The 13,539-nt window shown below is 36.7% G+C and overlaps 1 protein-coding gene across 1 annotated transcript; it reads left to right on the top strand.

Moving 5' to 3' along the window:
• cbln2b (cerebellin 2b precursor) lies at window positions 1-2,132 on the top strand. The gene is made up of 3 exons (XM_055182963.2): window positions 1-547; window positions 964-1,083; window positions 1,217-2,132. Exons 1-3 carry the CDS (start codon window positions 260-262, stop codon window positions 1,412-1,414), a joined length of 606 nt encoding a protein of 201 aa, XP_055038938.1. The 5' UTR covers window positions 1-259; the 3' UTR covers window positions 1,415-2,132.
• The last annotated feature ends 11,407 nt before the right edge of the window (window positions 2,133-13,539 follow it).

The following is a 13,539-nucleotide window of genomic DNA, read 5'->3' as shown; positions in this document are numbered from 1 at the left end:
GAAAAATAGTGCAAATACTCTGAGCACCTTCCTGATATCCAACTGATGCGCATAGAGGAAACCATAAGAGAGTGTGTGACGGTGAGTTACAGAGCGAGAGAGAGAGAGAGAGAGAGGGAGAATAGAGTAAGTGACTGAAAGAGAGAGAGAAAGAGAGAGATAGAGAGAGGTTAGGTTGGACCAGGTGATAGAGCCACAACAAACCTCCAAGGGGCTGGTGGTGGTTAAGATCAGTTTGCACAGGATTCTTCTTCCAATCATGGTGCCAGCAGCCTGTCCCGGAACCTTTGCCATGCTGGCTCTTACCTTTCTCCTGGGATGTGGCATTGGGTTCTGCCTGGGCCAGAATGATACGGAGCCCATCGTTTTGGAGGGGAAGTGTCTGGTGGTGTGTGACTCCAACCCTTCATCTGACGGAGGAGTCACCTCTTCGCTTGGGATATCTGTCCGCTCCGGCAGCGCCAAAGTGGCTTTCTCGGCCGTAAGAGGGACGAACCACGAACCTTCGGAGATGAGCAACACTTCCATGACCATCTATTTTGACCAGGTCAGCTGTCCCATTCGTGGTGAACTGCAAATGCAAGGGTGCGCTCGGTCATTTCAGACAGAAACTTCAAAAAGCCACTGTTAAAAGTGCCAAATAGCATTACGATTTTGTACCATTCAGATGCTTTTTATTTTAATTAATTAGATAAATTATCATGACTTAATGTTAATCACATACAGTAAAAATTGGGTTGTTTGTGTGGGATATGTATTAGGATGTACGGCTTTATATAAAAATGTCCCTGTGCGTAACCAAGATGCTGAGATTAACAACAAAGTAAAAAATGACCTGTAGTAATTCAAACTGACCCGAAGTACAGCAAATGCATATGCGGACTTACGAAAGAATGCACTGCGCTTAAAGAACCACACGTGCACTTCGTGAGTTTGTTTTGTGCTTTGTCGCTTTTGTTCCAGGTCTTAGTAAATATTGGCAATCATTTCGACCTAAAACCCAGCGTGTTTACCGCACCACGGAGAGGAATATACAGTTTCAGCTTTCATGTGGTCAAGGTCTACAACAGACAAACCATACAGGTGAGCGCAGAGCATCATATTCCTTCCTCGCGCAATGTTCCAGTTGCCCATTCATATTGCAAGGGCATCTTATATTGTCTTGTTCAAAATCAAGCCTGCATATGACTAATATAAGCTCTGTCCTGTTATTCAGGTGAACCTGATGCAGAACGAGTACCCGGTCATATCTGCTTTTGCTGGGGATCAGGATGTCACGCGGGAGGCGGCGAGTAACGGAGTGCTATTGATGGTGGAGCGCGAGGATCGCGTGTATCTCAAGTTGGAAAGAGGGACTCTAATGGGCGGATGGAAATACTCCACGTTCTCTGGATTTTTAGTTTTTCCTCTTTAATTGGCTCGCTTGCGAGTAACACTTTGAAGAGACCGAGGACAAAAAAAGTATCAGTGCTTTGAACAAAACTGTTTGCGATGCAGACAAATAGCGCACACGTCAAAAATATAGCAAAACCGATTATGGACGCGCCCGAAGGGAGTTTCCGCCTTTTTTGGCCACAGCAGTTTTGAGAGTTATGCAGACGCGCACGTTCTTTTGGGATTTTATGGATGGAAAACAAATTCGCAACCTTCAATCACATGGGAGACTATATAAATGAGAAGATATTTATGACGAAAAACTTCAGTGTATTTATCAGTGCTTTAATTTTGTGTTTGTATAGCCTTAAAGATTCGGCTTCCGTCCAGTGAGATGTGTGATATGGAGCTGCGGAAGTGCTTTACGACCCCAAAAGCATTTTTGCACGAGTGGAAGATCCTGTTTTGTGCTGTCAATGATGTGTCTTTTGGATGCTGAACATACTGAAAATATGCCAAATGTAGGCCACCCGCTATACAGTGATAATTAAAAAAGAAAACCCATATATCAGCAAATGGAGACGTCTTAAAACTTTTGCTAGATATCTAATTTATATTTACATTATGATGTGTTCTACATTCCGGATATAAGTAGCTTTGATTGATTTAGTGTTCAGTGACAATGCTCACAGATGTAAGTTGTGGAAAAAGAAAAGTCCCTATATAATGTCCCGCCTAATAAAATATTGTATTGTTCACGTATTTAGTCAATTTTTTCCATTACATTTTATTTATTTTATTTTTAAATAAATGCTAAAATTCGCATCAAAGATTTGAACATGCTCAAAAATATTTTTATTTTAGTTTACCTCGATTAAAATAAGTATAGGCTATTATAGTATTGGAGAAAAGACGGCAGTCTCGTATTTACATTGGCGCTGTCCATGGTGCTGAAATAACGCCTGCTTAAAAAAAATCATATTTCTGTTCTCAAGGCTGAATGCGAAAGTGTACATGCCTGTCCTAAAACAATTATGTATGCCCTCAATATATTAATAATATTTTGGTAACCTTGAATCATTGTTTGTTCAGCAATCCCTTAGCTTAATGCCCAAAATCTTACATCCTAAAGCGATAGTAATTCAGCTGTATGACCTAACTAAAGAAAGATAAGAATAATTCTAAAAACCTTTGCCAGCACACAAACACACACACACCTGGACACACACTCTGTCTCTTATACACATACGCATACTTAAACACAAATGTAGACTTTTTCCAAAAGTGTGTAGGCCTACCTACAGATGCACCTGCACACCTGCATATATATACACGTACATATATGTCTTCCGATCTCTAAAGCTCTTTCTTATGAATGTGTACACTCATATACCATAATGTACACATATGCGCCTCTTCACACACACTTACACAAGCTTTGTACACATGTGATAAAAGAAGCAACCAAGAATACCAATGTACATCAGTATACACACGCAAACATAAAATGCAACACAGATCGGACAATTTTTTTTTTCATTTTGTAGTCTCGCTATGTGTTACAGCTATACAGTACAATACTGCTTAGGCCTTCTTTAAACAGTCCATCGTGTAATTATAACTGCAAAAGGATCTTATTGTGCATTTATTCTCTCATATGGGACAGCTTTATAAAATTGTATGAGTTTAAAATTCTCCTCAGTAAGAAAACGATTCACTGCTGTATCAAAAATTCTGTTTATTCATAATTGGAAGCCGGTGCGCAAATGTGGGTTAAAATTCTTGCATGCAAATGAAAGTCTCAGGCTCTGCTCTCGAGAACAAAATGTCTAGGATACTAGCTATCTCATACACAGTATACATTTTTACATTTTAAAAGCACAAGAAGTTGCAGGGCACGGCTAAGCCGTGAATTGTGTTTTTTAAAGTGCTGAACTCATATGTGCAGATGTGTACTGGACTGTGTCATGAAGGGTAATTAGAGGTGTCATTACTGTAACAAGGCCTGTCATAAAGCATAAGTGTAATGAAGAGAATAAAGAGTGACTGTGTCTCTTTCAGGTCCTCTTAGTCTTAAATGGCCTAAAGGGTAACCGTTTAAGTGGATATAATAAAATGGTATTGTAAATGATTCAGCAATGACTATTTAAAAAATGTTTACATTTGTTAAACACTGACAGTTAAATAATACATCATCATGTAGTGTCCAGTGAATTTCTTATGGAGATTACAGTACATGAGTTTAATAGTGTAAAGGTTACTGTTTTTCATTTTTTTTAATTCACTTCTTATGTCAGTGTGTTTTTAGTCATTGTGACATCCATTTACCATCACAGCGTCAGAGTCGAATCTATTAGATTGACAAGAGTATAAAGGACAGTGCATTGCAACCTTTTATCAGCTATTTTCCATTGTTTTTGCATCATATAAGAGGGCTTGTTGTTTAGTGAATATGTCACATGAGAAAAAATTGAAAGACAGCTTCTGTAGAGTCACAAACCTTAAAAGTGTTGACTACAAAAAGGAGAGCCTTTTGAACATTTCTTACCTTATTGCTCAGGAAATGATTAATAGATGATGAACACATCATTTGTGAGAATATTCCTTGGGTTGTCACTTGTTAATTCTGGCCTAAAACAAACAAATAAAATCAAAGTCAGCACAATGTAAAACAAAGATAAAACAAAACACTTTTGATATAACTAAATATAACCATTTCAATAAATCTACTAACTGTATTCCTAAACTCTCCCTAACCTGACAATCATAAAAATACTTTTGAAAAATAACCTTTTGGTTATAAACAACCCTCAATATATGAAGAGCGCAGATGCAAAACCCTTTAAGTGCATATACAGGTTTTCTGTAAATTAGCATTTATATTGGACTTAATGGATTCTGCCAACAAAAGAGTATTTCTGAATGGCCCACGGCCAGGATTCAGCGGATTTGAAGTGAAAGTATTTGATGAACGCCGTGAGCATTCGGTTACAATTATTTTCTAATTTTCTAAATTCCTCATAGATTCTTGTTTTGTCATAAATAACCATAAGATCTGTTACAACATTGGAATGAATAGTATTGTAGTTTTATTTTGAAGGACATAATTATTAAAATTATTCTAATTTAAGTGGATTTTAAACTATACTGTAAAGAAAACATATTATTTGTATCATTAGACATTTGACTCAGAAAATTAGTTGCTGAGAAAAAGGCCCTTTGACAAACTTCTCTGTGTGACAAATACCCCCGGTCAACCCTATAGCATCTTGTCGTGTACACTGTAAAAAGTGTTTCTATGCCTTAGTAGTAGATTTAACAAAGATAAAACGGGTAAACTGTATTAAAAAAATTAATTCTTGTTTTTTCAAATTTTGAGTTAAAAAAACATAAAAAGATTAATAATTTGAGTAATTATAAATGAACACTTTATTGAGTAAATTCAGGTTCATTTTATTATGTATAATCCACTTAAATTTGTAAGAAGAATATTAACTTAATAATTTTGTGTTGAAACTACATGAATGATTTTAGTAAACATAGCTAACTAGGCAGTAGACTCGTAGTTCCCAGCATGCTTTGCATGGGACTGCATTGGGATATGGAAATTTACATTTAAACGCTATTTTATGTGTTTTTAACTAAAAAGAAAGACCTTTAGTGTTTAATGTTCATTTATCTTCAAGATTTAGAAGAGTTTTTGTTTCATCTTTGAGTTTTGTAGTTACCATTGTTCAGAAGACTGGTGCTTGTTTATAGACTGCCCAAAACTAAACTGGGTGCGTGTGTTGATTGAATAAACATATCGTGCCCTCATCTCACAGAAAGATAAAGTCTAAACCAATGTTTATGGAAACAACAACAAACCATAAAAAAGTTACCTGTACCAAGAAAAGTTAATTAAACTGAGTAATACTAGAACTATTAGTTAACTCAACTTAATTTTGTTGCGTTTGTATTAAGTAATATTACACTGATACTTAAAAAAGGCTACAAGTTGACTCAACTTAAAACATCATATGCAGCCACTTGCCTCAATTTTTATAAGTTAGATTTAAGTATGAATTTTTACAGTGTACAATATAACAAAATAGTTGCTTCTACGTAATTTAAAACACAATTATGGGTTTGTGTTTCACATATTGTGTTAAAGCATATTGTCTTAAAGTCCCAGATTTCATATTTTTAATCTTTGATAATCAAACGTTCAAAAACATTTTTTACATAGGAGTATGACTAGTCATAAACTGCAACAAATGACCAAAGATTTCTTCATATATAGCTTAAGTTTCATGAACAGTGCATAACTGATATCACCAATTGATATTATCAGCATGTCTTACGGAGTTGTATTAGTTTTTAATGTAAAGAAAAATAGGGTGATTGAAGCACTGCGACATGCGTCTCTTTTGTTAAAATTAATGGAACGAGCAGCCTGTTGTTTGACTTTGACTTATGCACAGCCCATTAAAGGCGCTAGATCATAAAACCTCCAAAAGTGCTTTAAATTTATGTACTCGTAGACATTTTTATGAGTGCGCAGATGGCCTAACACTGTGAATTTTTAATTATGAAAAACAACAGCAACACCCCCAAATATTTTCACATTTATGTGATTTTCAGTTTACATCTCAAGACAAAAACTCTTAACATCCATTGTGGGGTTATTTTAGTGCTATAAGTTTCATAAAGTAGACCCAGCAGGATCACATCTCCCAGCAAGACACAACATAATGTGTAGCATTCAGGTTCAGAATTACCATGTCAAAAGATATTTACATGAGACAAATTATTTATGACTTCACAAAATTATATTCTCTATGTATTGTGACAATTGTTTTGTCTACAAGGATGTTTAACAGTATAACTATAATAATAATAATAATGATAAGACACTTTAATTTAAAATCTAAATACAGAGCCACATAATAACAAAATGGTGGCTAATTCTTATGAATGTATACAATCTCATTTGTACGTTTTCTCACAGTCTATTTTTACCCTATATGGTTGTGCTCAAAAGTGGGGTAAGGGGTGGACCTTCATTTTTGTTTTTTGTCTAGTAATCATACGTTGTTGTACAATTTGTATTGTACAAATTCAAAAGTCGCCACCTGATAAAATAGTTCTGTTTTCCCTGGAGGTCGGGTTGGTCTAGGATAAATAAACAGATGTTGTACCTACCGTTCACTGCTACCTTCTGTGGTTGTGATTAACCATTAGCAAGCTCCCAGTTTAGAGACTCATAACTACATCTCAAGAGTCCAAAGGAAGGCAATCAAGCTCAGGAAATGGCTGGAACCAATATGCTCCCCCCTGAGATTGGCTCGGACAATCAAAATGGTGAACAACATTGTGCACTGCTTTTGAGCTCTGATAAGAGGTCTTCAACTTGAGCAAATTTGCACCTTGACGTTCAAGAATCTTATACAGAAATCAATTTGTCTTCCTTAGATAAAAAACAAAACTTCAAGTGTAAAACAAGTCATGTATTATATATAAGCAATCAATTGAATAAATAAACATGTGTGTCTAATAAACAATAATAGTGTTAAAAATAAATCAATAAGACTTGTGCTTAAAATCTTTTCTAAATGAGTTCTTTAAAACAAACCCCTTAGATCAATTCATATAGACCAATTAACAAACTACCAAGACAAATACATTGAACGGTTTAAATTTTATAGTCCTTTGTAATGGATTTATCTGCATTTTAAAGCCGTTTCCGTTGTTAAATTGCCGTCTTTAATTTCACAGCCCAATTTAATTGTCTATTGTCTTTGCATGAAATATAAGGGGATATTAACACCTGTGTGCCTTACTTTTCATATAGATTAAAGGTGTCCTCCAGGGAAATGGCACCTTACTGAAGATGTTAAACTATTTTATTATTATATTTTAACTCATTCGTTTTGCAAGCCTAATATTTGGCTGTACTGTCTCTTGTGTGTTCCCAAGCAATATTGTATGGCATGTTAGGAAGATGTCACAATTTTAAGATAAGACAAGAAAACAATGTTTAAAAAAAGAATACAAATAAAAAGCACATGCAACTTACAGCAACTATGAGCAAACAAATACCAGCTATTAGGAGGTTGCTTATCAGATGATCTGCTCTTCAACTGCCTACAAAAGTGTTTGTGTTGCACGAGGCATATAAAAATAAAAATGCTTCTGCATCTCCAACAGCTCATGGTCAATAAATAGACCTACCTTACACTGCAAACATGTGAATGCATTTCAATGTTACATAAGAAAAAGTGTAATGTGAAAACACCTACACAGAAAAATGAAAAGGTAATTTGTTACATTTGCGTTTAATTTTGAATTGAGAATAGTAAAAATTCAGAAAAAGGGTCCCCAGTTTCACAAGCTTATGGAAGCGGGAAATTCCTGTCTGGCAAGTGATTTACAAAGGTAACAAACCTCACAGACACATTTTTTGAGTAAAATCAGCAGATATCTATATATGAATTGGATAAATTTAGATATAGACATCAGTTACATTGAACAATATGATGCTGAACATTTCGGTAACACTTTAATTTACAGTGACTTTGTTATACAGTATATGGTACATGTAATTATGCATAATTCAACTATGTATCACGAAATTACGTACCTATAGTCACGTAAACTTGTTATTCTTATGCGTGACACTGACACAGTTTTCCGCCTTTTTGCGTGAACATGTCACGCATTTCGGTTTAAGTGTCACTGTAACATATTTGTTACTCAACTGTTTTGTCCTATTTTTAAACCATTTTATGTAAATCTAACCCTAAACTGAAGCGACAATGGTAAGAAAATAGGTTGAATACTCAAAACAGTTGAGTAACAAATACGTGACAGTGACACGTAAACAGAAATGTGTGACATGTTCACGCAAAAGGCGGAAAACCACAAATTACGTGACTATAGGTAAGTAATTTCGTGATACTGCGTTGCATAATTACATGCAACTAACCCTAAACCAAAACCTATCTCGAATCCAATTGCAAGTACACTGTCAAAAAAAAAAATGGTCAAAGATGATCCCAAGCTTTAGGTACAGCTGTGTATATATTTGGTACCAAAAGGTGTACGATTTGAAAGTAACAGGGACCATTTTTAGACCATTTGTGTACATGTTGTTGATAATTATTACTCATTACTTAAATGTATAATTACACAGTACGATTGAAGTGAAATCAACCAACCCTGTTCCACGAAATTATGAGCCTATAGTCGCATAAATTTGTGATTCTTTTCCATGACACTGACAAGCTTTTCCACCTTTTTGCATGAACATGTCACGCATTTCTGTTTACGTGTCACTGTCAGGTATTTGTTACTCAACTGTTTTGTCCTATTTTCAAACCATTGACACTTCGGTTTAGGGTTAGATTTGGTGTTTGCATTAGGATATCACTTTAAATATTGGTTTATACTAGTTTTGTAGTTCTCCGCTTTTTTACTCGGTCTCGTCTCGGTCTCAGTTTTGGTCTCGTCTCGGTCTCAGACAAAGAGGACTCGAATTTTTATTTCAAGACCGGTCAAGACCACAACTGATGGCACATCACAAATTTATTTTTTATCAATAATTTTATGCAGTTTATTCAGGTTTGGCATATGATCTTGGCATTGTTTAAGCGTTGTTTAAGTTTCTCCCAATGACAATTTTTTTTTATTTTATTACTAAAAACACCTGCATTGTGTTAACTGGATGGCAAGCCATGGAAAACAGTTCAGAATAAATGGTTAAGTTAATTTCAGCTTTTTAGTGTTTGTTCACTTTTATTTGCTTATAGGCAAAAATAAATTCCCACATATCTGCAATGCCTTTGATTATTTTATCAACTTCTCTGATGACACACACACACACACACACACACACACACACACACACACACACACACACATTCTGGTTTCCATGTTTTGTGGGGACATTTCATAGACGTAATGCATTTTATACTGTACAAACTGTATATTCTATTCCCCTTACCTACCCCATTCCCAAACCCCAACCATCACAGAAACCCTTCTACTTCACATTTTCAATAACCATCATTCTGTTTGATTTATAAGCTTGTTTCTTCATGGGGACGTCAAAATGTCCGCACAAGGTCACAAAAACACTGGTATTCCTATCTTTGTGGGGACAATTGGTCCCCACAACGTGATAATTACTAGGTACACACACACACACACACACACACACACACACACACACACACACACACACACACACACACACACACACACACACAGACAAGAAGTGCCTAATCATATGCATATTCCACATTTTATCATAAGTATTTTAATGCAGTGACTTGCACTGGTCTTGATATTGACTTGGTCTCGACCCTTTAAAGTCTTGGTCTTGTCTCTGTCTCTGTCTCGGCCTGTCTTGGTCTTGGTCATGACTTGTTCTCTGTTTAGGTGGTCTTGACTACAACACCTTTTTTTCATGATTAATTTTTTTATATTTTATGATTTTTAAACCGCGTGGCATTAGGGTTAGAGTTGGGTTTGGGTAAGGATGTCATTTTATATAAATTTAACCCTAAACCATAGCGACAATGGTAAGAAAAGCGAACGAAGCGACAATGGTTTGAAAATAGGAAAAAGCAGTTTAGTAACCAATCCATTACAATGACAAGGAAAAGGAAGTCCGTGGTACGGCCACGGAAAAATTCGGAGATCCGTGACAATGCCAGGGAAAATGAACAAAATATTCCACGGAAATTCGTGAGATGAGTAACTGGTGCAAAGATTGAAGTGAAATCAACAGATAAACATTGAGAGAATTAATTTAAGATCATGCTGTTTGATTTTATATAGATAATAAATGTGAAATGTTACCTTGAATAAGCTCAGTGATGTGCTAAGGAGTGTTTTAATATGCACTGAGAATAAATCATTATTAAAGGGATCCAACCTCAGACAGCGACAAAAAACATCACCTCCACTTCCCGATTTAATATCATGCATGCATAAAAGTATCAGACCGTGACAAAATGGCCAATGTGGGATCACAGTGGTCACTCCAATACAAAAATACTTGAGTTGGGCACGTCACATCACAGACCTATATATAAAAGGTAAAAGTGGAAATATTAAATCAGGCCCTGAGATGTGTATGTCATCTTTGCCTACAGCAAAATGAAGGACCATAAGGAGGGCTTCAGGCGTGTTTACAGGCAAAACGAATAAGTTAAAAATCTTCAGGGAAGAAATAAAGTCAAACCAAATATCAAATCAGAGAGTTTTCTACTCATCTGTACCACATATGAAGGGTCGAACTCTCACTGCTTTTAGTATTTAAAGGTATTTAAGTAAATTTTGCAACACACTCACATATTTAAGAATGCATACTATAAATGTCCCAACAAATCAGCTGTTGAATGTTAATAAGCACTGACCCAGTGTTGCCAGAGGCAATGTAATAATAGTAAGCCTATGCACAGACTGACCTCTCCTCAGGGCCTCTATGAGCACTAATAAAACAGCACTTTATAAATTAACCCAAGCTCAGCTGAAACCAGAGACAAGTGCAACAGTCTCAGGCTTCTGATGTTTGTTGGTGCTATAACCCAGGGTCCCTTAATCTTGCACATTTGTTCAGCCTGTAAAATGGTGACTTGAATCTATAAGCAGTGTCGAAGTTCATTGATCTGTGTCTTGACCTTTGTGCTATGTCGTCGGCATCGGTTTCTCTGTACGGGTGCCAGCGAAAAGACGGTCGAGATCCTTGTCATGTATTAAAAATGAGATCTTCGCCTTCTGGACATTTTTTTTACAGCGCAGCATAACATTAATCCTCTTTGCACCGGTTTGTTGACTGAAACCAAGGGACTGTACAGCAGCTGTTTGTGTATTTTTCACACAGACCATATACAGATCACACAATTTTCCTAAAAAACCACGCGAATAATCATCTCCTATTCTTATTTCAGCTCTCTTTATTAGCTACCCAGTGTCACGAGGTTTCGTGATATAGTAACGTAATTTTTTGATTATTATTTTGTGATATTATCACGAATTTCCGCGTTTTTTCGTGAACGTATAACGAATTCCTGTTTTCGTGTGATTATCACGTATTGGTCACTCAACTGCTTTTTCCTATTTTTAAACCATTGTTGCTTTGGTTTAGGGCAGTGCTTCTCAATTATTTTCTGTCACGCCCCCCCCCCAGGAAGAAGTAAACATTTCGCGCCCCCCTAACTCTCCGCCGCGACTGTAAATAGTATAATTTATCTATAAAATTACACATCTGCAAAACATTGTATCCTTATTAACAAAGAAAACACAAAAAAGAAATATCGATCAACTTACAACAAATAATAACTTTATTAACATTGTTTTTTAGTCTGTAACAGAAAAGACTTAAAATGCATCAATTTGCCTGAAATAAAAAAAATCAACCCTTATTTGAAGTATGATATTTTTTGACCATTTGATACTGAAAAATTAAATTAATTATAATCAATAAATAATAATAAAAAACTCAAGCGGCTTATCAGCGTGATTGGGGTGTAATGTCTTTGAGTGACAGTGCAAAAAAAATCACTTCCTGAAAAAGTATTTTCCCCGGGGTCTCGCGCGCCCCCCCGGTGTCACTTCGAGCCCCCCCTGGGGGTCCCGCCCCACTATTTGAGAAGCACTGGTTTAGGGTTAGATTTGAATGTCACTTTATATATTGGTTTATACTATTTTTTCTGATTTATTTTTTTACATGTCGCCTGGCGTAGGGTTAGAGTTGGGTTTGGGTAGGGATGTCATTTTATGTAAATCTAACCCTAAACCGAAGCAACAATGGTAAGAAAATAGGACAAAACAGTTGAGTAACCAATACGTGATAATCAAGTGAAAACAGGAATTAGGAGTTATACGATCACGAAATCACGCGGAAATTCGTGATAATATCATGAATAAAGAATACAAAAATTACATGACTTTATAACGAAATTTCGTGAGACGTAATATATGTCACAAAGAATAATTACCGCCACTTTAAGTGTGGTTTATCATAATCTTCGATTACAGAGATAATGAGCTGGCTGTCTCTCGAAAGTGCGATCTACTTTTTGTGAAAACCGGAGTGTTTATCCGTTCAAAGTCTGCACCGGCCCAGTTCTTGGTAGCTTCCCATCTGGTTTGACAATCTGTTTTAATGGGATTCAGTTGTTTTTTGCTCGGCTCTCATCTTAGCAGTGTGCGACTGCTTGATGTTTCAGAGTTCTCCTACTTTAAAGCGCCATAAAAACTTCACAGTCCTGAATATCAATAGATCCGAACCACGAGAATGTAGACTTCTGTGTTCAATGCAGACTTATGGAAATATTTAAAATTGTCAAACCCTAAAAAGCTCAGTGTGATCAAATTCAACCTTGTTTGCTTTATTACTCGACCTTGTTGTGTTTAAGCGCCCTATATGTAAACATCGAAATAGCCACATTCATATCAAGCTATCAAGGTCAAAATCGGTTTTGAAGACGAGCTAAAGCAAATAATTTACACAGTTATGTTGCCAGACATTCGCCCCAATGCCCTCTGTGGAGTAAAAGTGCTTGTCTGCATGCGACACTCCTCTCAGATGTACAAGCCTCGCCTCCACCCACCTTTATGCAGCTCTCCCCTGACGGAGGAGGCGGGTAAGAGATAGAGGGTTGTTTTGCTCCAGCATTTTTGAATATTCTTTTGTGCTCGCTGTTTGCAACCACTTTCAAATCACAAAGCGTAACACTCTTAAAAAGGAGCAAAAGCCGGCGTGGTGGAGTATTTCTCCCCACAGAGAGGATGGCAGAACCCACCCGCTCTTTGTGTCTCTGTGTCTCTCAACGATTGTTTTAACTTGTCTTTTTTCCCCTGTTTTTCTCCATCCCTGTTTTTTTTAGCGCAGCACTTTTACTTTTTAGACTTCACTTCAGAGAAGTTTAGGGAAAGCGGGGTGGGGATTTTTTTCCCTCGCTTTCATCCGCCTGCAAAGCGAACAGGAGCGAGCATGTGTTGCAGCAATCTCCAGGTCCTCGGTGCTACGCTCCACTAGCATCTAAGTGACCTGCCGGACTCCCCGCCTGTCATTGCATTGGCTGCCCTGCATGTATGCCGCGTCCCCTTGTGTTCAACTGCTTACCATTTAACACTGAACCGTGGGAAGACCACTTCAAGATGCATCCGAGT

The sequence above is a fragment of the Misgurnus anguillicaudatus genome, chromosome 25 (assembly GCF_027580225.2).
Source record: "Misgurnus anguillicaudatus chromosome 25, ASM2758022v2, whole genome shotgun sequence".
In the NCBI taxonomy this organism is placed as follows: domain Eukaryota; kingdom Metazoa; phylum Chordata; class Actinopteri; order Cypriniformes; family Cobitidae; genus Misgurnus; species Misgurnus anguillicaudatus.
This window is presented reverse-complemented; position numbering and strand designations above follow the sequence as displayed.

Excerpts from the sequence above, each read along its gene's own strand:
- cbln2b (XM_055182963.2), top strand. The coding sequence starts at position 260 with ATGGTGCCAGCAGCCTGTCCCGGAACCTTTGCCATGCTGGCTCTTACC. Across the intron at positions 548-963 it reads TGACCATCTATTTTGACCAG|GTCTTAGTAAATATTGGCAA; the intron begins GTCAGCTGTCCC and ends CTTTTGTTCCAG. Across the intron at positions 1,084-1,216 it reads ACAACAGACAAACCATACAG|GTGAACCTGATGCAGAACGA; the intron begins GTGAGCGCAGAG and ends CCTGTTATTCAG.